The 21,564-nt window shown below is 41.7% G+C and overlaps 1 protein-coding gene and 1 long non-coding RNA gene across 2 annotated transcripts; one reads left to right on the top strand and one right to left on the bottom strand.

Annotated features, from left to right (window-relative positions):
• Nucleotides 1-228: 228 nt before the first annotated feature.
• Nucleotides 229-21,162, bottom strand: LOC120720227 (mucin-2-like). Its single transcript, XM_040009863.1, has 6 exons — nt 21,152-21,162; nt 20,397-20,402; nt 12,986-13,415; nt 11,273-11,434; nt 9,138-9,342; nt 229-8,717 (listed from the first exon to the last, which is right to left on the bottom strand). Exons 3-6 carry the CDS (start codon nt 13,128-13,130, stop codon nt 6,656-6,658), a joined length of 2,574 nt encoding a protein of 857 aa, XP_039865797.1. The 5' UTR covers nt 13,131-13,415; nt 20,397-20,402; nt 21,152-21,162; the 3' UTR covers nt 229-6,655.
• Nucleotides 7,807-12,276, top strand: LOC120720249. The gene is made up of 3 exons (XR_005692840.1): nt 7,807-7,890; nt 7,924-9,366; nt 10,445-12,276. It is a non-coding gene; the product is annotated as an uncharacterized LOC120720249 (long non-coding RNA).
• Nucleotides 21,163-21,564: the final 402 nt, after the last annotated feature.

Raw genomic sequence — 21,564 nt, 5'->3', positions numbered from 1 at the left:
TTTGGTCGGGTTTCAAACAAACTCCAAAGCAGTTTTTTATAGAACCATCCGACTCAAGTACTAGGTCTATGCTGCAGTTTTGAGTTAGACGGCCCGTAGCCAGCCATGGTCTGCAATCTGGTGTGCAGCAGAGCACTACAGACACAGACTACAGTTCATCCTGAAATATCATCTAATATAATGAGTTTGTAAACTACAGGTATGAAAATGCCCTGAGAAGATTGACAAGAAATTGTTTGACTTGGTAGTTTTATGCTGAATTCCCTTCCTGACACGACAAGCAAACTTATGTCCCCGGCTGGAATCAAAGTTTACCACTACACTATGAAACCACGTACTGATTTCTTCTTTAAATAACAGACAAAAAATGTACAAGAACACTGTAAATCCTTAGAAATGTTAGTGTAATGGTGGAACCTTCCCTACAGCTTCAAGCTGCTAATACCTTCAAATTTTCACTACTTTTTTAAAACTTTAGTATTAACGACTATGTGATAATTGTATTACTTGTTCAATTATCATCTGTAATTGTTACAAAATACAGTCTGTCATTATTATTATTTCAAATGAATAAATGATGACTAATCTTCAGTGTGGTTGTAGCACTTCTTCATTTTCTGTCCTATATGGATGAAATGTTGTTCTACTAGAAAGAGCAGAAAGACAGTTTTTTTTTTTAGATTTGACAGTTTATTCAGTATATTTTCACACACTTTTAGAACAGGCTGGTTTAGTTGGATCACACACACATACACTCATACATACACGTTAGCTATTAATTTAGTATTACTACTAATTAGCTCCGTTGCCATTGTAATATTAATGGGTTTTAACAACTAATCTCTTCGGTGCTTCTTTCGACATCGCCGACAAACCTCATGCATACAGGAAGGACAGAAGAGATTACTAGAAGAGCATAGCATCCTTTAGACAGAGGGATGGATCCCTACAATAGAAGGAACAACAACACTTTCAGAAAATTAAATAATTTTGCTATACACCACAGGTGAAGCTGCTTACAGTTGCATCGTCCAAAAAGTGAAAATTGATCAAAGAGCCAAAAAGAGAGAAATTTGGTTATTCCAAATCTAAACGGACTCTAGTCATGTTAAGATCTGTGTTTGTTTCACAGGGTGAGATAATAATAACAGGGTACAGACTCTGCATGACCAAATACTGACTGTACCATGACCATGACCAAACATTTGGTCATCAGACTTTAGTTCCGAATTTAGTCTTTTGTTAGCATCAATGTAGGCAGTTTTACATAAAGAGAACAGGTCACCCCAAAAATTAAAACATGATTCATTGCCTCCAAATAGCTCCTGCTCCTGGATCTCAGGATGGACTTCCATTTATAGCCCCCACCATTAGCAACTCTGATGAGAAGTTATGATGAGAATACAGAATTTAGCTTGTAACATTCGCCCACAATCTTCACGTAATCATCAAACAAGCATGCGTCTTTCTCCAGAAGTTAAATAAACCTGGTCTCTTCTGACTTCAGCCAGAATGTCAATGACGCAATAGGTCATCTGGCTTACAATCCATCACAATTCACTGCTTATTAACTTGAAAATAACAAATTGATCTTGACCTTAAGTACAGTTTAGGTGAAGCCACATTAGTTGATCATTTTGTGCAAGTTCCACTAAAACTTCACAAATACTTCAGGAAGAGTAGAGATTCTTGTGAACTATTAAGAGAAGGCAGATGCCTCAACATGGTCAAAGTTCAACGATCCTTTGGCCAGATGAGCTAAAATAGCAAGATGGTATGGCCTTTAAGATAAGGAACCACAGAGTAAGATTACAGCAACTATGGTATACTTTTATAAAATGGTCTAAGAAGAAAACCATTTCAGTGGTTAGCCAATGGGCTGGGTAGGTGATCAGTTCCCTTTAATGGTTACACTACCTCAAATGTATGGAGTCAGAGAAAAACAGGAACATAAATGCTTTTACATGGATACTTTTTGACTCTGTTTGAGCAAAAAGTTTAAAATAACATATTGTGACACTACAAACATGTGACCTGTCGATGCAAAACCTGTCAACGTGCTAGTAAATGTAAAACTCTTCAGTGCAAGAGAACACTTGTTAACATCTGATGAAAATGATAAGTCCTGGTTTAACTCTAACAAAAAGACAGAGACTGGGGTTTCCAAAAGTTATTCAGTTCTAAAATTAGCCTCACATTCAAGGAGACTGGGTACAATGGGTCGAAGATTTTATCCCCAAAACGCCAAAGGAGACAGTTACCATGTTGGCTTCCAAGAGCTTCAGTAAAAACTCTTGATGGTCAACATGTCACAGCTCTAAAGTCACAATCACACAGCTCTAGAGACTCTTTGACACTGACTGGCAACTCCTGGTTGCAAGGAAATATTTAGCATTTCCCAACTGGTTGCAAGTGGCTTAACAATGGCAAGTGACTTCTGGTAACCACTAGTTACCAGGGAAAAATGTGTATTCCCCAAACGGTTGCCAGGTGGCTGCTTGATGCTGCTTGGTAAAATAAGTCACAAGATAGAGATGATGTTGAGTCTAAAACCTTCTTGCCTTTGCTTTGGTTGCTAGGAGATTGCAGTGGTTGCGTGATGCAGAATTATCTGCAAACACTTATCACTGAGTGGCTTCAAAAATGAAAAGTGCAACATAAAGTTTAATAAGATTGTTTCCCTCCAAAGTAAAAGTTATGCCCTTTCAAACAAGATGGTATCAATGGTTTCTATTTCAGCCCCATGTTGCCCTGTGTTGCACTCTTCAGACCTTCAGAACCACCAGTGAGTAGTTTGCAACTGTTTGCAGACAAGTCTGCATCTTCAGTATAAACTACAGGAAACTGCTGCAATCTGCTAACAATCAAAGACATCAAAAGGAGATTTCTGTTGCTGTTTGTGATCAATTTCAATGAGTTACCTCCAACAAATACTCCACATCTGGTTGGGAATACATATTTTTACATACTGACTGGACCTTGCCAAGGTTCGCCAAGTGGTCTCTTGGCTTGTGTGACTAAGGAATTGTAAGGCAGATTAAAGAGCTCCACAGTTTTGGGAACCCGGGCTTGCAGACAGATTTCAGGCAACATTTCCCCAGTCATTCTGGTCAAAAGTCCACACAAACACACACAAACACACACACACACACAGAGCGAGAACAGCTCTAGCTAATGCTAAGTAGTAACAGTTGTCAAGTAGAAATAGCACTCATTAACCATGGAGATATATATAACCTTATTAGTTCAGGTATACAAAAAACTTCAAAACAAACCAAAATTAATAAACAAAACAAAAAAAACAAACACCACCAGTAACAACATTTACCACAACATCAACGGCTTGTTGTCATCCTTGAACTTTCTGGAGGTCCGTCAGCCACGGCAAACTCTTTGATCTCAATCCATAAGATGAATCCGTTCAGACTCACATAAGTCCAGGTTCAAAACCAGATATATGCACACTGATCCAAGTATTAATCCAGTCTTTTGTACGTTGGCTACCAAAACAGTCTGCTTCGTCATGTCCTTTGTATGGTGGGACACTGCTTCTGTCCATGACAGCGTCGTATATTGTGAGAGGTATCCGTATGGACACCTCTGCCAAGAAAGTTGTACATGAAGTACGTGAAATACATGTTGTAATGCAGCATGGACACAGGATTTAAGGATATCACCAGGTGAACCCTGCACCATGGGGACCTGACCATTCTCATGTCTTTGCTTTTTTTAGGCAACAGTTAAACATTCCAACCTTTAAGAGTTCTGGTTTAAGCATTCACCTGCCAGTACGATCCAATAACACCACTGTGCACTATTTCTCTTATTGGAGTCAACACACTTTCCAACACACTGCAAATTTAACGCACGTCTGTGAAAACTTTCAAACGCAGCTAACATTAACAGGCTGCAAAAACAAGTGCACTTTGTGGGAGCAGATATGAAGGCATCTCACCCTTTGTGCTCCAACCAGTTCAGTTTTAAGAATCCATGCGCTACAATGCTACAACACAAGATAACAAAGTGACAGTATACATTTTTGAATTGTATGCATTCGACTTGATGTTATACACCGACACACAGAGTCTCACAAATGTGTGATGGCGCACTTCCATCAAGCGCGTTGGAAATTACTTGTGTCCTTAAAACTGCACAATTATTCTACTGCTGTCAGGTGAAAAAGAAAAGAAAACACAGACAAAGGTAGGCAGAATTTGCTTGAACCACAGTAGAAATCCAAACCTTACAGATTTTACAATCAATGATGATGCATTCTTACTATGAAGCCTTTCAGAGGTGGTTATTCTGCAGCTCTCTCTCTGGCTATTTACACACAGACTCTTGCTGAAAAATATTGCTTTTCACTAATTTCACACTCTAAGGTGACTTTAAACACATTAGCCATTACTATACAAACATTATTCTGTGTCACTGACAAAATATACTCTACCTTCAAGTCTTTTTGTCACAAAATATCAATATTGACATGTTTATTATGTGAAGAGTGTACGAAACATTAATTGGTACCAACCGCTGCCAAAAAAATAAATCACAGTTCTAGCCAGATTGTGGGGCATCATTTCTAAGGCCTTAAAATATCTTGACTTACTGGCAAAACGTTGATTGGAATACATTTACTTGATCCCATTTTACCAGGACAAAGGAGAGTTGTCTATGAATAAGAGGTGCATGAAGCGTAAAGCAAGATGCTACTGTTTAGATGTATTGTATCATCTGACCTCAAACTCAGTGAAAGAGGCAAAGAAGGCAAGACGGGAACCATGACGTGTTTCGTCTCTGCTGTGTTTGGCGCTTTGTTTCTCTCTAAACGTACCCATTGTTTGCGTTTATTTATGTAAGAGCTTTTCTCTGTTGAATGGCTGACGCACAGGAAGCCTGCCGATCCTGTCCACCCCGAAAATCTTCTACACACAATCAGGATCGCAGGAAAAAAAAAAAAACATCAACAGAAAAAAGTAAATGAAAAATAAAAAAAGCGACCCACCTAATTCTACCCTTCTGACAGACTTTTTCATCAAAAACGTCCCCTTAATGAATGAATCAGCTTTCCTGCTGTCAGTCAGCGTGAATCATCCGCCTACATCAGCCTCTCTTCAATTCCAAACCAGCCAATTTGTCCCCAGCACATTGCCAAACCTACGTCATCACCCAAGACGAGCGAGGCATCTCTGGCTACATGTCCAACTATTTAAAGTTCCTTTTTTTTTTTTTATTAACCGTGGACAACATAATTTCTGTGAGGGGTGTGATGCAATCTACAGCGACAATCTGTGCAGTCTTAATTCAGTATTAATGACGAATTGTGACAGTCATCGGATCGGCTAAGTTTCTCTCTGAGCATTTAAATCCTCTGCATCACTAAAACAGCATTAATCTGCTAGTCTGCTGAATTTGGGGGAAACAACCACTTTTTAAGGTTTCTGGTGTAGCCAACAAAAGTCTGTATCAAGACTACTTCTGCCCATGAGTCATTGGTCTACAAATGCACCAAAACTTAGGCTAGCAAAAGCCTAAAAGCTAATGATTTTGTGGCTTTGCAAGTAAAATTACACAAATCCAATCCCTGACTGTTTGCCTTCATGCAACTTGCTGTGCAAACATGGTTAGAAAAATGAACTTGAAGTAGAAACCAAAAGTATTAGCAATTATCATCAAGTGTTTGATGACTGCATGCAGCATATGTTTTGTAGATATTTAATGGCATGTCCATCTGCTGTCACAACCAAACCATGACTGAGATGGTTATTTGTTTAATGGAAACTAATAATGTCATCAATTACTTTGTGTTTACAATTTTTGTTGCTGGCTAACAAATTACTCCATCTGTTGTGAAAGCCTCCAATGTACATGAGTTAAAATCACGTTGGAACTGAAAACGTCAACCTCAAGACGATCCTACAATCAGAGTTAAGGTTAACTCTAACTGTAACCCTAATGTTTTGAATAAAGAAAACTATATTTTTGCTAGTTTCAAGTTTTGTGTCAGTTTTTCTTTTGCCCTGGATGCCAAAGCTCAGGAGAACAACTTTCAAAAGCTAAAAAAACCTATTGTTCAATACCACAGATTAGATTTTAGGGTTTAGTTCCCACTTTACAAAGACTTTCCTGTAACTGTGAACGCCACTTAATGGATGTGCAGATCCTTTACGATTGGGTGCTTCAGATAATGCTCCATAATCTTTGTTAGAGATATATATTTTCTTCATAAATAGGCAACTGTCCAAAATGAAGTAATAATGGATGGGTAGAAATTTTAGAGGCCGCTTTTGCAGCACCATCTAAATGAGATAAAATTAGGGAGATGGGGCCCACCTAGCTGACAAGAGCTCTGCAGTGTGGTAGTCCTAAAACTTTTCCAACATTGCATGGTATTTGAGTGAAAACCGCTCTTGTACCTGGATATGTCAAAAGTTGGCACAAGGACTCTTTATGATTCCAACTCATTTTAAGAAACTCTCAAGTCAGCCATCTAAAAATTGTGCATGCCTATTAACGGGACCTATTTTATCCTCAGTCAAAATCACATTTAACTAAAGCCTTTCCAGTTACAGAAAGATTTAAGGGTAAACACTATCGATCAGTTCTTGTTGTCTGGAACCCCTGTCTGGATGGCGAATGACCCTACTTATGTCAGTCACACTGTCTCCATGACAATGACGACATCGCCGCTGTCCTCAGATGTTGGTGTTGTGGTGGCGGTCGGAGTACACAGTGTAAGTCCTTCCTCTGTGGTCACCTGACCCCTTGCAGGGCAGTCCACACTGTCATGGAGATCAGAGTCACTATTTCTTTTATCTCTCTCCCCTCCATTTCCTCTCCTGCCACCTTCCTCCTCCTCCTCCTCCTCCTCTTCATCCTCCTCCTCTACTCGACACCTGCACACCTCGATCCCAGAGTCACCTGTGAGTCGCCGGTGTCTATACTGGCTCTCATCAGCTCCCATGTCCTCATCGTCGTCTTCGTCATTGTCCTTCTCCTCCTGGTCCTCGTCCTCATTCTCCCAACTGGGTGGTCCTGGCTCAAAGACATCCACGCAGGGGGAAAACAGAGTCTGTTTTGGTGGAGACTGAGTAGCACGAGGTGATGGTGAGAGGGAGGATGCGTGGCCAGAGGAAGATCCACCTTTGTCAGACTGGTGGAAAGCAGTAAGGGGGTCCAGAAGTAAGGCTGGGGCAGGAAGGGAGGTGGAAGAAAGGGCTTGAAGAGTTAGGGGAGGAGGAGGAGAAGTAGAAAGGGATGGGGGTGAGGATGGGGAGAGAGTCGCAAGGGGTGACTGACAAGTAGCATAAGAAGATTCAGACTCTATGGTTATGGCTGGGCAGGGGGAAGCAGTGGACACTTGTTCTGAGAAAGTGAGAAGTGGTGTAGGGGTGGACAGAGGCTCAGACTCAGAACCAGCCCCAGGGCGCAATTCAGATCCAGAACAAGAACCAGAACTAAAACACGCCTGGGCATTTGAAGGCAATGGAGGAATATTGTCAAACTCAGACAATAGAGGCGGGACCAGAGAATGACCTGAATGATCTGTTTCTGCAGTTGAATCCAGGCAAGATGTTGAAACAGCAATAGACCCTAAATGCTGGGATAAGTGTGACCCAGGGCTGGGATGACCCTCGACTAAACCTGATCCAGGTGATAGTTCTAGGTTCTGGCACTGAGTTAGGATGGGTAAAGTTGGTGCTGCATCTGTGACTAGGGCAAGATTTGCATGCCTTGGAGACAGAAGGCTATTAACTGGTGAATCTGCAACTACCCCAGCTTTAGGCTGTGGATTTGGAAGCAGGATATGATCTGAAGTTACCAAATCTGGAGGTTGTGTAAGCTTTAGAAATAGTGATTGTGGTTCCTGACCTTGTGTAAACTTTGTATGTTCTTGGACTGGAGACTGGGTAAGCTTTGTAGGTTCTTGGACTGGAGACTGGGTAAGCTTTGTAGGTGATGGAATTGGTACAAGAGTTGGGTCAGGAGTTAGGCAACCAGAAACAGAGCTTGCTATTGGAGACAAAGTTCTTCCAGCATCTGGTGATGGAACTGAGGCTGGGCTATTAGGAGAACTGACTGTATCAAAAGTCCTTGTTAAATTTAGTGTTTCCAGTGATTTTATGGTTATAGAAGAATCAGAAGCAGTTGGGGTAGGAGGCCTTGACATTAAGGGAATCTTTGGGGTATCGTTTTGGACAGTATTGGTGTCCATTGCTGGGCTATGTATTATTTGGATGGAGGGGAGTGCTGTGTCAACAACATTTGGACTAGGGAGTGTACTTGAGCTACAGGTGCTGACTATTGGGGTACATGGTGCTATGTCAAGCTGCTGCTTTATGGGAGATGTAGTCCCGACTGGAAGGGTGAGCTGAAAACCAGGTGAGGGTGGAGGCTGAGGGGAGGCTGCCCTGGTAACAACCGCCACAGTAACAGTCTGGTTGGAAACCGATGAGTTTGTGGCAACTGCTGTATGAGCTCCAGCACCGCTTACGTCAGCAACGTCAAGGACCATCCTCTCAGAAGCAACCTGCGTCTCGTTTGAATTCAAGTAGGTTGCAGCTGCAGAGATGGTCTCCATGGTGACATCAAGGGTGAGAGGCGTGGCTTCGCTGGGTGTGGAGGCATGGCTAGTGTCAGTCTCATATGTAATGGGTGCCGACAGGGAGGAGCTACACGGAGAGGAGGGGCAGCAGGAATCACAGGAACAGCTGGAGCTACAGGAAAGATTTACAGATATTGAATAACACCTGAATATTATATACTAAAGCTGCAAAAATCCAACTCATAAGGTAAAAACAATAATCAGTGACAGAAAAATTGTTTGAATGGTATTATCAGTACTGAAAATGCTACGTTGATGAACAAAATGAACCTTCTGGGATTTTCTTACCTGGATTGAACGTGCATCAAGACGGTATTATCAGTGGTTTAAACAATAGCGGTAGCAAAAATACTGGGAGTAGCTATTATTTGTGATAGTACCACTAATACCAGTGACACTTGATGTTACACTTGAGCTGAGGTAGGAAAAGCGCCTGGTTCCAAATCAGTAATTACTGCTACTTTTGCTGTTGCGGTAGTAGTTATAGTAGTATCACCACTTGTACTTCCTGTACCATTAGAAAAACTGTTACCTGTTGTCTGAGCTGAGGGAGGACGGCCCATCGCTGTGCGGCCGGTGCAGCAAGGGACCGTGTTGTGTGAGCAGATGGGGGTCGGCGGTGCGTGGAGGTTGAGGGTATCGAGGGGTGGTGAAGACGGAGCTGTAAGGAGGAGGAGGAGTCGAGGGCTGAGCTGCCACCTCCTCATAGGAAGGCAACTTCAGGGATGCCAAGAAACCTACAAGCAGAAGAGGGAAGGAAGGTTAGCACAAAGACACTGTTCAGTGGCCCTTTTCTTTTGTTTTTTTCTACATTTGTTTTGATGTAATGCACCTAGAGGGCAGTGGGATTGCTTTTTTTAAGCAGTCCTTCAGCAGGTTGATAGTGGTAACTTTGTTAAACTGAACTTAATAAAAGCCCAACTCAACAAAAGTGCTCTCTCCTGCAGCCATGTCAAAAGGTGGAAACCAAGATTCGAAAACCTTGTCCTATTTAGCAATATTTTTTCTATAGAATGTGAATGCATTTGTATTCCTAGACATGCAATATATCATGGTTTTCCAAATAAATAAACAATACCCCCCTGCCAAGGGGGGCGCTACAGCGAGTAGCTCCACAAATTAGATTTTTTACGCTGGACTCCCAAAGCAGCTTTTATCCCCTCATGGGTAATTATAAATTACGCCTGGGTGATCTACCCCTAAAAAGTCCAAACCCGAGTTTAAAAGACGATCGAGGTGTTGTGGTCCAGCAAGCATCTGTGATTTATATGACGTAGCCTTGATCTGAATTACAATAATGACAAGTTGGCAGCTTGATGCCGAGGCTCTACAAACAAAACCTGATGCATTTACAGATGCACTTCTCTTTGGAGTGCATTTTAGCACAAAGTTTCTGAAAACCTTTGGTCTATGTAACTCATTATGCAGGCAAGATATATGCTAATGGAGCTTTTTCTGCCAGCTGTAGACAGAACAAGTGATGAAGACAGTGTGATTTATCTGGAAGTAGCAAGACACTTAGAATTCTTTGATCATGCAAACCCACTGCATGGGGTGGGTGTAGCAGAGGAGGATGCTAGGGGACAGGATGAAATGGAGGAAGATGATCTGCTGTGACGAACTGCAAAAGGGTGCAGCTGCATAAGGCAAATTCATAAAAATCAAACAAACAAGAAGTGGTTCAATTGTGATGCCACTTTAACTCGATTAGCACAGCGTTAGCATGATCCAACATCTCCTAGCTTGAGTGACCCCTGCTTCTACTTCAGCATATTGGGAAATGACTGACTGCATAATAAGACTTCAGTAAATTAACCATTCATTTGTGCTATTTTGCAGACACAGACCAAGAATGGGATTGTGGAAGTGATGCATCACATGAAGATCTACTGCAACTTTAATTTTTCTCTGCAACACTTCAAGAAATGTGCTGAAAACCTTTTTAAACATATAAAGAAGCAAAAGTACATAGACTGTACACAGCTGAAGCCTAATATGCATTAAAATGAGCTGATATGTAGCGCCCAGTGAATATTTTTAAGTCATGCAAAAAATTATTCCAACGTTTAAAAGAAAAGAGAAGAAAAAGAAGAAAAGAGGGTAAACATCTTCACAGGAATCATTCTTTAAGGCCTCCACACTGTAAATTTCCACTGAGTCGTCACAGCCACAGATTACAAAAGCGGCACGTCACTTGACTTGACAGCCGAGCATCAGTCACAAACAAGAACAGGCTTCATTGTCTTGATGCTGTGAGTGGAGTTTAGAGGCAGCTCTCATACAGACAGAGATCCCAAAGGTCCTAGAAAACCAGAAACCTATGGTTTTCCAGCCTCTGTTGTTTTGTAACAGTGCTCGGAGCTTCAGAACGAAGCCTGAACTAAAAAATGGCTCTCAGTTAAAGTTTTAATGCAATTTAACAACACTTTGAAGAACAGTGAGATGTTCATTTATTTTTTTTTTCTCCAATCAGCCAGAAAAAGATGAAGTTTGGAGCATCTTATCTTTAACCTTCTGTCCAGTTTTGACGAGTCTTGTTGTGGCTGGTTCTCGCTTTAGCCCTGCTGTGATGAGGTACGGATAGAAAAAAAACAAACCTAATCTAAACACCTCATTTTTCAAATAGCCACTGAAAGCATCCAGAAAACACAGATTCAGGTTTCTTACTGAGGTCCAGCATAGAGGAGGGGTAGGAGTTGGCTCCATGGTAGGCCAGCAGGCTGATCTCTCTCTGTCTCTGCTGCTGCTGGACTCTGAGTTTGGCTCGACGGTGTCGGTACGCACAGCAGCAGCTGAACAGGATGAGGACGGTCCACAGCAGCCAGAACCCTGAACACATCACACACACACACAGATTTCATTGTGATCATATGAAAATCTTCATTGACATTCTTGTATGTGACTAAACATTTAAAAAGTCCTTATATACAGAACCAAATAAACCATCGATGACATGACGTAATGCAAAGTGTTGTTGTTCATCTGAAAATGTATGAGAGTAATTTACAAAGTGCAGTAAATGCTCAGAGTCTACAGGAGCTTGGCAGAGAGATTCAAATATTCTGGGAAAAGTGAAACATGAGGAAACTGTTTTGTGGGTTCTTGTACAGTGAGAGCTCGGACCACCACCCTGTCACATAAGTCTCATTATTGGTGGGTGTTGAACACCATCAAGGGCGCCATTTGTCACCAAATCTTCTGTTTTTTTTAGGCGCAGCCAACAGCAGAGATGTGGAGGACCTCTCTGCTGCTGTGCTGGGTTTATCATGTGTTGAGCTCCAGTAAACTGTGGGGCGGTTTGCAGTGGAGTGTAACGTGGCTTTAATGGGAAGTGGCACATCTAAGTCGAGGAGTAGGTGCTGCCCCAAGTGGAGGAGTTTAAGTTCCATGAGATCTTGTTCATTAGTGAGGAAGTAATCGAGCAGTGTCTGTAGTCATGTGGACGCTGCTCTGGTCTGTTGTGGTGATTCGATTTGAGCTACCAATGATTTCTGGGTAGCAAGAAAGAATGAATGAGTCAATGCAAGCAGCAGAGGCGAACTTCCTCTGGTAGAGCTATACTCCACTGCAGACAGACAGCTGGAAACCCCACAACTGAGTAGATAATCTTGCTATGCTTGTTCTTCTGTTTGGAGCGCATGCAGACGCGTCTGTGTGGTCACAAAAAAAAAGGTTGACCCTCACTCTCGCCATCTAGTGATTAAATTCACATCACTCAGATTCGCATGTACATAAACTGACTCGAGGACAGGAAGCAAAATTGAAGCTTTAGGAAATCAGCCATCTGGGAGGGACTAGGGGTTTCTACTTCTTTACATTTAAAGGAGCCATGAGAAGTTCAGGCATCTGATCATGTGATGCCTCATTGGTGAGTTCGGCTATGTTGGTTATGTCCAACTGGGACAAGAGCTGGGGGATTTGGTCAGGTCCTGTTACCCGGACGAGCAGCAGAAAAATGTTATCAAAGGTTGGAAATCACACAAAAGCTATCTAGTTTGCATCCAGAAGAATGAAGTTATGATAAAAAAAATGAACAAAAACATAATTAACTTGTTTTCCTAAATGCTAATATTATAACAGCCTTGTTTTGAAAGAGATAATTCACTCATACCTTTCTATAAAAAAAATTCAAGTCAGCCCATTAAGCGGTTGTTAGTGGTTTGATATTCTTTTTCTGTTAAATAAATAAATAAAAATCAGCTAACTGTAAAGCAGCAGCAAGTAAAGCAGGCTTCCTTTATTATTATTCAGTACAAGCACTCCTACAGCTGCATACATGCATGTATAAGAGCGACAGACCCAATTAGGAGTGCAAAATGATGCTGAGACAGCACCTTAAGTCACCGCTACATTACACTGAGCCTTAATAAATGAACTTACACCAGAGTTCGTAGTAGTAGGTGCAGCAGCCGGTCTCTCCGCAGCAGTGTCCTGTCTCACACAGGTATCCTCCGTTAACGCTGGCACCCGGGCAGTACCGCGGTCTGCCCAGCAGGGGCTGGCTGCCACCGGAGTGGTACTCCATAGCACCCCTGCTTCATGCACACTTAGCCCCGAGCCACCGCTGCCTGCTCGCCGCAAGCCGCTAACTAGGCGTTAGCTGCTAAAACGTGTGATCCCGGTTGCAAATCCAGCTACATTTTTTCATGTAATCTGTTTTGTAGCCAAACTTTACTTCAGGAGCAGATAGCCTGTTATTCTTAAATTCTGGTCAGTCAGTAAATCCAAATAGCTTCAAAATTAAGCTAATCTACATTTTCAGCACAGGTGAAACACCTGAAATGATAGATTCAGGCAGTTTCAGCGACGCCTCTGTGATAGCAAATTACTGAGCTTATCACCGAGAAGGACCAGAAACCAGGCGCGAACTTCTGCATCCAAAGAGAGACCGACGGGGCAGAGAGGGGCTTCCTCATCCGTTAGCACCACTCATGCACGATTTAAAGGCTACAGAACAGCAGCACCTACACCACCCTCATGTGACAGCTACTAAATCCTGTTAGTACTGCAGCTGCAAGAGAGCGCTGGGGAGGAGACAGGATGACAGCCAGTAGGAGGCTCTGAACTGGAGAGAGAGGAAAAAAACAAGAAGAAAACAATAGTTAATTGATAAGAAACAAGACAGGGTGTCTCTCTCTCTCACACACACACGCACACACACTACTACAGGCCTGTTTGATATTCATTGCCGCAGCGAGTCAAAGCACAAGTGACACAAAGCTGCCACTCTGTCCATGTCACACACACACACACCCGTGTTTGCACTTGTATCCTTGTGAGAACCATTGCTGACATAATTCACCGCCAGAGTCCCGACTCTGATGGACGGGCTCACACACAGGGACAGAGGATCAACATTTAAAAAAACTTCAGGAGGGAAAGTAAGAAAGTAACATGAGAGTAACGTTAATAAGTAGCAATTAAAATAAACTGCTGATGTTTGCAGTCATGGTAAAAAGAAAGTACATCTTCATTCTTATTCTAATTTTTTATGAATCTGAGCATATAAAAATCTTCCAGTTCTTAGGTCTTAAAACTATTTAAATACAGCCTAAGATGAACAACGGCTCACAGCTTATTACACGGTTTCATTGTTTGTTTAACGTAACTCTAGCAGTAATGCAGAAGCAGTGCATGAAAAAAGTACACCCTTACAGGAATTCAGAGGCTAAGCAGCAGCCAGCTGCTGATAATCAAATGCACTTGATTAAAGTCATCATCAGGAAGCGTGAGCACCTCTCTGAAAGCAGGCGTTCTGGTGGTTTGCTGGTCTGCAGCATTCAGATGTGTGTTAACACAATGTCGAGGAGTAAAGATATCAGCAACAATCTTAGAGCAGCAACTGTTGATATCAAATGGGAAGGGTTATGAGGATATTTCCAAACAATCTGAAGTCCATCATTCCACATCATTTTCTGAAATGGAAAACACTGAAGGCAGCTGACAATCTTTCCATGAGTGGACATCACAGCTAATTCACCACAAAATCAGAGCAACATCTCAGACTCGTCAGGCCTCAGTTAGCATGTTAAACATTAAAGTTCATGACAGCACAATCAGAAAAAGACTGAACAGGTGTGCCAGGAAAAAGCCTCCTCTCTCTAAAAAGCACACAACAGCACGGCTTAGGTTTGCTTCTGAAAAAATAAATTTTTCAAGACTTCTAGAACAAAGTCCTTTGGACAGATCAGACCAAAGCAGAGACGTTTGGCCAAAACGTAGAAAACCAAACACAGCACATCAGCACGAATACTGCTTCATACCAACTGTCAGCATAGTGGAGGATAGGTGATGATTAGGGCTTGTTTTGCAGCCCAGGACCTGGGCACGGTGCAGTCATTGAGCAAACCATGAACTCCTCTATATCAGTGTTTTCCAACCACTGTACCGGGGCATATAGGTGTGCTGTGGAAGATTATCCGGTTTCACCTGATTGGTACTCTAAGGCTACGTTCACACTGCAGGTCTTAATGCTCAATTCCGATTTTTCGATCCGATTTTTTTGGTCTGGTTGTTCACACTACAAATAAAATGTGACAACAAACGCCCTCTAGTGTGAACCCTCAAAGCGGCCCGCATGCACAAAAGAAGACGTCACACACAACACGCTCTGTTTACAGAAGTAAATATGGCGGCTACAGAGCTAGTAGTTGTTGTTGTAGCAATCTATGTATTTGTGCGCAGTCGTAACCGACAGAATTTTGAAAAATTAATTAGAGAAAGAAAGACACTGAGAAAAAAGAGAGCCCGTGCTTTAACAATGGCCTTGTTTGATGCAGTGGCTGTCTGCCAGTGGCTGTCTGTCCGTGCAGAGGTTTGTCTTCTTTGGCGCTGATAATTGGCGTCTGTCTTGTGTCAGTGACGTAAAAGACGGATTTAATGCGACATGACCATTCAAACAGCAGTCGCTTTGTAAAACATCAGATATGTATCAGATTCAGTACCACATACGAAAGTGACCCAGATCAGATTTGAAAAAATCAGATTTGTGCATTCTCTTCCACTAGAGGGCAGTGCAACTACCTGCTCACAATTAAACCATCTGCCAGTAAAACAGAAGAAGATGAAGAAGGAATGACATAATAGTCATGCTGCAAGTGAGATGATGCAGCTCGTAATAGCAATAGATAAGTATTTGAAAAGAAAAAGTAGTCAATCTGACCTGGGTCCTGGAGTAAATTCTGACCCAGATGAAGGCCCTAGCATGAGTACTGGTCAGAAAAAAAAGCAAAAAATGTATACTGGGGACAAGCCGAGCCAACTCAGCTATACCTGGTGTGCTGTAGGGCTGCCCAATTAGTCGACTAGTCACGGTCGACGACTAATTTAATAGTCGATGCGTCGTTTGAAGCTTTGTAAGATCCTAAAAGACGCAGGAATAAGTAGTAGGATTTAAGCGTGTAATAACGGACTGAAACAGAAGATGGCAGCACTGCATGTACAAGGATGCCAGCTGCCGTTAAACCCTGAAGAAGAAGAAGCAGTGTCTGGTATCGTAGCTGTGTCCAAATTCAGGAACCACATCCTCCTGTAGCCGCATTTGTAGGCCCATTACGTTACAGCGACACGACGAAGACTGTCCAAATTCGAAGACTCCGACAAATGCAGCCGACAAATGCGCCCTTCATTTCCCCAGATTTGAAGGATGGGTCGGGTGTATTCTTCGTGGCCCAACCTATCCCAGAATTCATAGCACGGCCCAGCTCAGTTTCCAACAATGGCGGCAGCTAGTTAGTTTTAATATTACTCTTATTATTCTTTCTGGGTCACAAAATAAACGTTTAGCATATTTTCAGGCGAGAATGTACCTGTGTAAACCTCAAATATCTGCTCAGTTTATCACGACACCACATATTTTCAAAAGCGCTCTGACGTTTTCGGAGACGTCTGTTACCCACCAGCTCGATAGCGAGCCGGGGTTCAAGGCTCACTAGAGCCCGTGAGAACACCGGACTCCCGGCAAATCGTTTTTAAAACCACCGCCGTCTTTCGCTACTCAAGTTAAACATGATATATAAGTCACTTAGGTAACTTAAAAATGTTATTATTTGGATTTTTTCAGTGTTTTACTTGTTCCTGAGTAAATCGGTTTGGCTGAGATTAAAGTTATAGAATAAACGTCAAACAGAAAACTGATTAAACAGAAGTGTGAGATGGTCGAGAATATACTCCAATATCCTGTTATATTTTAGCGAGCGAGAAGCAGACGGCTGAGTTTATTAAACTCCACTGAGACAATCTGCGAATTTCATTAAAATTTAATAAACTATCATCTTGTCTTTATTTTTAGTTAGCACATACATTAAACACTTAAAGCTGTAAGCTAATGATAGTTATATAAGAGCAGATGCTGCTGGTGCAATAAGCTGTACGTTTTACGTTCAATGGATGATGATCTGATTAGTCGACTAATCACAAAAATAATCGGTGACTAGTCGACTATCAAAATAATCGTTTGTGGCAGCCCTAGTGTGCGGGGATAATTATCAATATGGTTTTTGTGACATTTTTGTTTAGGTGGTGTGCCGTGTGATTTTTCTGATGTGAAATATGTGCTGTGGCTCCAAAAGGTTGGGAAACAGTGACCTATATAACAAAGTATTCTGGAGTCAAATGTGAGGCCAGCTTAATTCACGCAACCGGACAACGATCCCAATAACACCAGCAAATCTACAACACAACAACTGAAAAACATAATAACCAGTGTGCTGCAGTGGCCCAGTCAAAGTCTAGACAGCAAAGTGGAAAGCTGCCATTAGTCCTAAAGAGTGCTGAAACAATGCTGTCAAGAAGAGGCGACGTGAAGAGCTGATAAAGTCATACAGGACATCAGAACCACCTTTGGCAGCAAACTATGAAATCATGGGGTGGGCTTAGATTCTCACACACTGCGTCTTCATTTTAGCTTTATTTTTGTTAAATAAAATGTAATAAGGAATGACAGCACAATCACATCACATGGTTTGTTTATCTGAGCTTGTAAATCCTTAAAACTGAAAGAGATTTTTTTCACGTCTGCAGGAAGTCTGTTTTCACTGGTGTAGTTAAGGAAAATGAAATTAGCGACATCCCAATGTCTCTCTTACTCGTGGCTCAGTTTTTGAGGACGCTTTTCCTTTTTTGCATGTAAAATAAATGTTTAGCTAAAAATTTCTGGCAAGATTCACATTCCCCTCTGTACCGTCCGATGAGTGAGAGACACTGCGCTGCTTCTAACTCTGAGTCATTTCAGTATAGACCTGTTTATTGATTAATCAATAAGAAGAAAATTAATCTGTGTATGTAAAACAATCTTTAGTTTCAGGTTCTCAGTCGTGTCTAATGCTCCAGCTGGTGGAGAAGTAAACTGAAAAAAATAACCTTTTTAAAAGAGGTTTGATTGTGAAATTTGTTTTGTTTTTGGCGTTTTATTGTAACACTATATTACAGAGCAAACATATCACCATATCACAACAACAGTCACCTGAAGGCACTTTATATGTAAGGTCAAGACTCTGCAATAATAACAGATTATTCAGCAGCAGCTGGTTGTAGCCTGATCACATTGTACTCTGTATCAAACAGTTATGTCTTTAAAATGAAGTTAATTTTCATGTTTCTATTATACACAAATACACCAGCCGAATATCATTACCACATTCTTGACTACCATCTATAAACAAGATGGCAGAAAAGATAAACAAAGCCAATGCACAGAAGTGTTGAAAACTGCTTAATTCAAAAGTAAATCAGACATCCAACTCTGCATTGGTTTATGCATCTGATTTCCCCATTTATAACTGCATTGCTATAACTCATTGATTTCTCTTATTTTAAGAAGGACGTGACATCTGACTGAGAGTTCCTAAAATGCGATCATACTTGTTTTTCTTCAGCAAGCAAAGGGGGAATTCATAATGCAAACATTAACAGTGATTCTTTTTTTGTGTGTGGAATAAACTTAAACCCTCAAAAAAGCCCTGTAGAAAGGTAAAAACCAAAATGTCCTCAGTACGTATAGATGTCCTCACTCCCTAAAACTCAGTGGTCCCCACACTGACAGATGGACAAACACAGTGCTGCAGAGTTCACAGGAAAAGCTGGTGGTCTGTACAGGACTTTCTTTACTGGGCCAAGTTCTAGCTGCATTCTGCAGTACTACAAACACGCGCGCGCACACGCACTCACACATTCTTTGCAGCCTGGTAAACATGATGGCTGATGGTCAGTGAAGGCAACACGCGCACACACATAAAGGCCATATGTGTCCATACAGAGAGACGTCAGTAGTAAACACATACACGTTATTTACGGCCGCAGAAGCCTGGAGCCGCTGACTGAACGCAGGTTTTACTCAGACCCAGGCAGCCTGTAGACGGACCCCCCTCAGCTGCCGTTAACGGTAAAAACCCCCCGGTAGCTCATAAACAAAAACAGCCCTACCGCTCCGTCCGTCCGCCCGTCCTCCACTGGGTCAGTCTGCGGGACTGGCTGCTTCTGCAGTCGGTGTGATTCCTGTTTGTCTGCCGCGGTGTCGGTGCTGGGTACGCCGGGGCCTCCTCTCTCAGTCCCTCTGGTCCCCCGCCTCCTCGCGCTCCCTTCTCAGTGCGACCCTCCGCCAGCCCCGCCGCCATCAGCGCCAGCAGCACGTCAAGCACGCACAGCGCGAGACCACACACCTCCGCCCTGTCACCACTGTTCCTTTCAAAGTAAATACCTCTTTTAAAAAGTGCAACAGAACTAATGTGTATTTTCATAACTGTGCCACAAAATGCAAACCAGTCAACTAATCACGAAAACTTTGTTTTTTTACCACTTTACATACACATCTATGACAAGTCTCTGAAAGTCTGACCTAATGGATTTTACACTCAAATATGGGTTTTCTTGCATGCACCATTAAACAGAGAACATTGTGAAAAACGAAAACAGGAATGAGGGATGAATTTGTACAAGCCATGGAGTTCCACAGGGCTCTGATATAGAGCCTATACTTCTTGTTCATGTTTAAATTATATTCATGTTAAAAAAACAACGACAACAACTCGTAACAAGTGATCGATGGGTTATTTTTCCTTCTATTCTTTTTAAATAACTACCTTATCAAATTATATTAAGGCTTAAAATGTACATGATGGGGGCGTGGTACTTAATTCTGATCTTATTCAATCAACATTATTGGCGGTACGCAGCCCCATAGACAGGAGGCAGTAGGGGCCTTCGACACCTACTAGTTTATTAGAAGTTTTTTTTTTAATCATCCAATCACATAGATGACCACTAACAGAGGTATAGGAAGACTCCATAATCTGTTGCTGCTGGCTTCCAGTTGATAAGGCAGTATTTATAGGTAAAATTATTTAAATGGAGAGCATAACGTCCATTGAATGGACTGATAATGATGAGCTAAAGCAGGTGCTTTGACAGTGGATGGCAGCACAGGCTGACTTCAGTTAGCCTGCGCCACCTGAACTGTGTTTGTGCTGTTGATGCCTTTTAATTTTAATGAAAATGCATTTTAATGAAAGTATCTGACAAATAACAAGGCTGCTGTGCAGTTAATTCTACTAAGTGGTCATCTAAGATGTCTGTGCTCTAGTAATAGCGAATGAAATTCTAGGATTTTATTCAGATCTTGCCTAAAACCACCATACTGGCAGTGAAAAAGCTGTGGCTTCAAGATTCAAAACCAGTGAGTGAAATCATGGTGGCTACATCGTGTAGACTCCAAACATTTTGGTCAGCATTTGCCAAGCCAACTGTATAGATAAAGTTGGCTTGGGGCCTGGAACCTGGAACAAGAGCCTGGAACAAGAGCCTGGAACAAGAGGAGACTAATGTGCAGAGTAGCAACAGCAAAATGTTTAGAAAGATATGCACAATATTAACTGCAAATACAGTATTAACAGATATACGGTTAATGTAAAGTACCTCATGAAACTATATACTATATATAATATAAATATTAAAAATATAAAATATGTTTTAAAGAAGTGTTTGTATATTTGTCGATACATTTGTAGCGTCGCCCATTGCGAGTTTTATTTTGTAAAAACCATTAAACTAAAACGGAAGTTGTGCGTGTGCGCTTTTCTCTGACTGCACAGCCACGAGCCAGCAACAGCTGCTGCTGCAGCACATCCCCATCGGTGTGTCGGTGAAACCAGGAGAGAGAAAAAAACACACCTCACCGACGAGGACGTGTCTGTATGTTCATCAAGAAATAATCAATTATGTCGACATGTCCTCGCGCGCAGGTACAGAAAACCTCAGACCAAAGGCACGTTCAGGTTTCACAGGAAATAAACAGGTCCTAACAATAAATCTTAGTATAGAAGAAAAAAGAGGACCATGGTTTCTCAGTACGGACGCACTGGTATCTGATTGGCTCGAGGTGGCGGGCTGGGAGCCAATCAGAACACCTTGAGGGATTTTGCCGGTCCTAGCAACAAGAAGAAACACCAAAGGGTTTCGCACTTTTCTCAAAAGAGTAAAAAAGGAAATGTGGTGAATTTATTGAAACTTTTACTGCTAAACTTTCTTCTTCGCTGAATCACGTGCTCTGACACACATCTGAAAATCTGCTTCGCACCGTTTTTTGTGTCAGAAATCACTCCGAGTTGTGAGAAATGCATTAAGAGGGTTGAGAAAACTCAGAGCTTTAACAATTCTTCTTTAACTGAACAAGGACTTTATAAATCTATTATAAACTATGAAGCTGTTTGAAACCATTGTTTGTATTGACAGCATGTCGACATATAGGGAATGATATATGGGGATTTTTAATATCACGTTACTTTGGATCTCTGACCTCATCTTCAAGGTCAAATAAGGTCAAAATTTAAATAAAATGTTTGATCTTTAAAACTTTTTTTTAAAATCCTGCTCCTTATTTGTATTATTCACGTGTAGGAAATAATTAAGTCTGCATCCAAATCAATCAATCAATCAATCAATCAATCAATCAATCAATCAATCAA

Source organism: Simochromis diagramma, unplaced genomic scaffold (genome assembly GCF_900408965.1).
Source record: "Simochromis diagramma unplaced genomic scaffold, fSimDia1.1 OVJJ01000566.1, whole genome shotgun sequence".
Taxonomy (NCBI): Eukaryota; Metazoa; Chordata; class Actinopteri; order Cichliformes; family Cichlidae; genus Simochromis; species Simochromis diagramma.
Note: the sequence above shows the minus strand (reverse complement) of the source record. Positions and strands in the feature narration are given on the sequence as shown.

What these genes read in the sequence shown, in the direction of transcription:
- LOC120720227 (XM_040009863.1), bottom strand. Translation starts at nt 13,130, where the DNA reads ATGGAGTACCACTCCGGTGGCAGCCAGCCCCTGCTGGGCAGACCGCGG. An exon ending in CTCCTCTATGCTGGACCTCA is followed by an intron (nt 9,343 to 11,272) that starts GTAAGAAACCTG and finishes TTCTGCTTGTAG; the next exon opens with GTTTCTTGGCATCCCTGAAG. An exon ending in TCCCTCAGCTCAGACAACAG is followed by an intron (nt 8,718 to 9,137) that starts GTAACAGTTTTT and finishes TCTTTCCTGTAG; the next exon opens with CTCCAGCTGTTCCTGTGATT.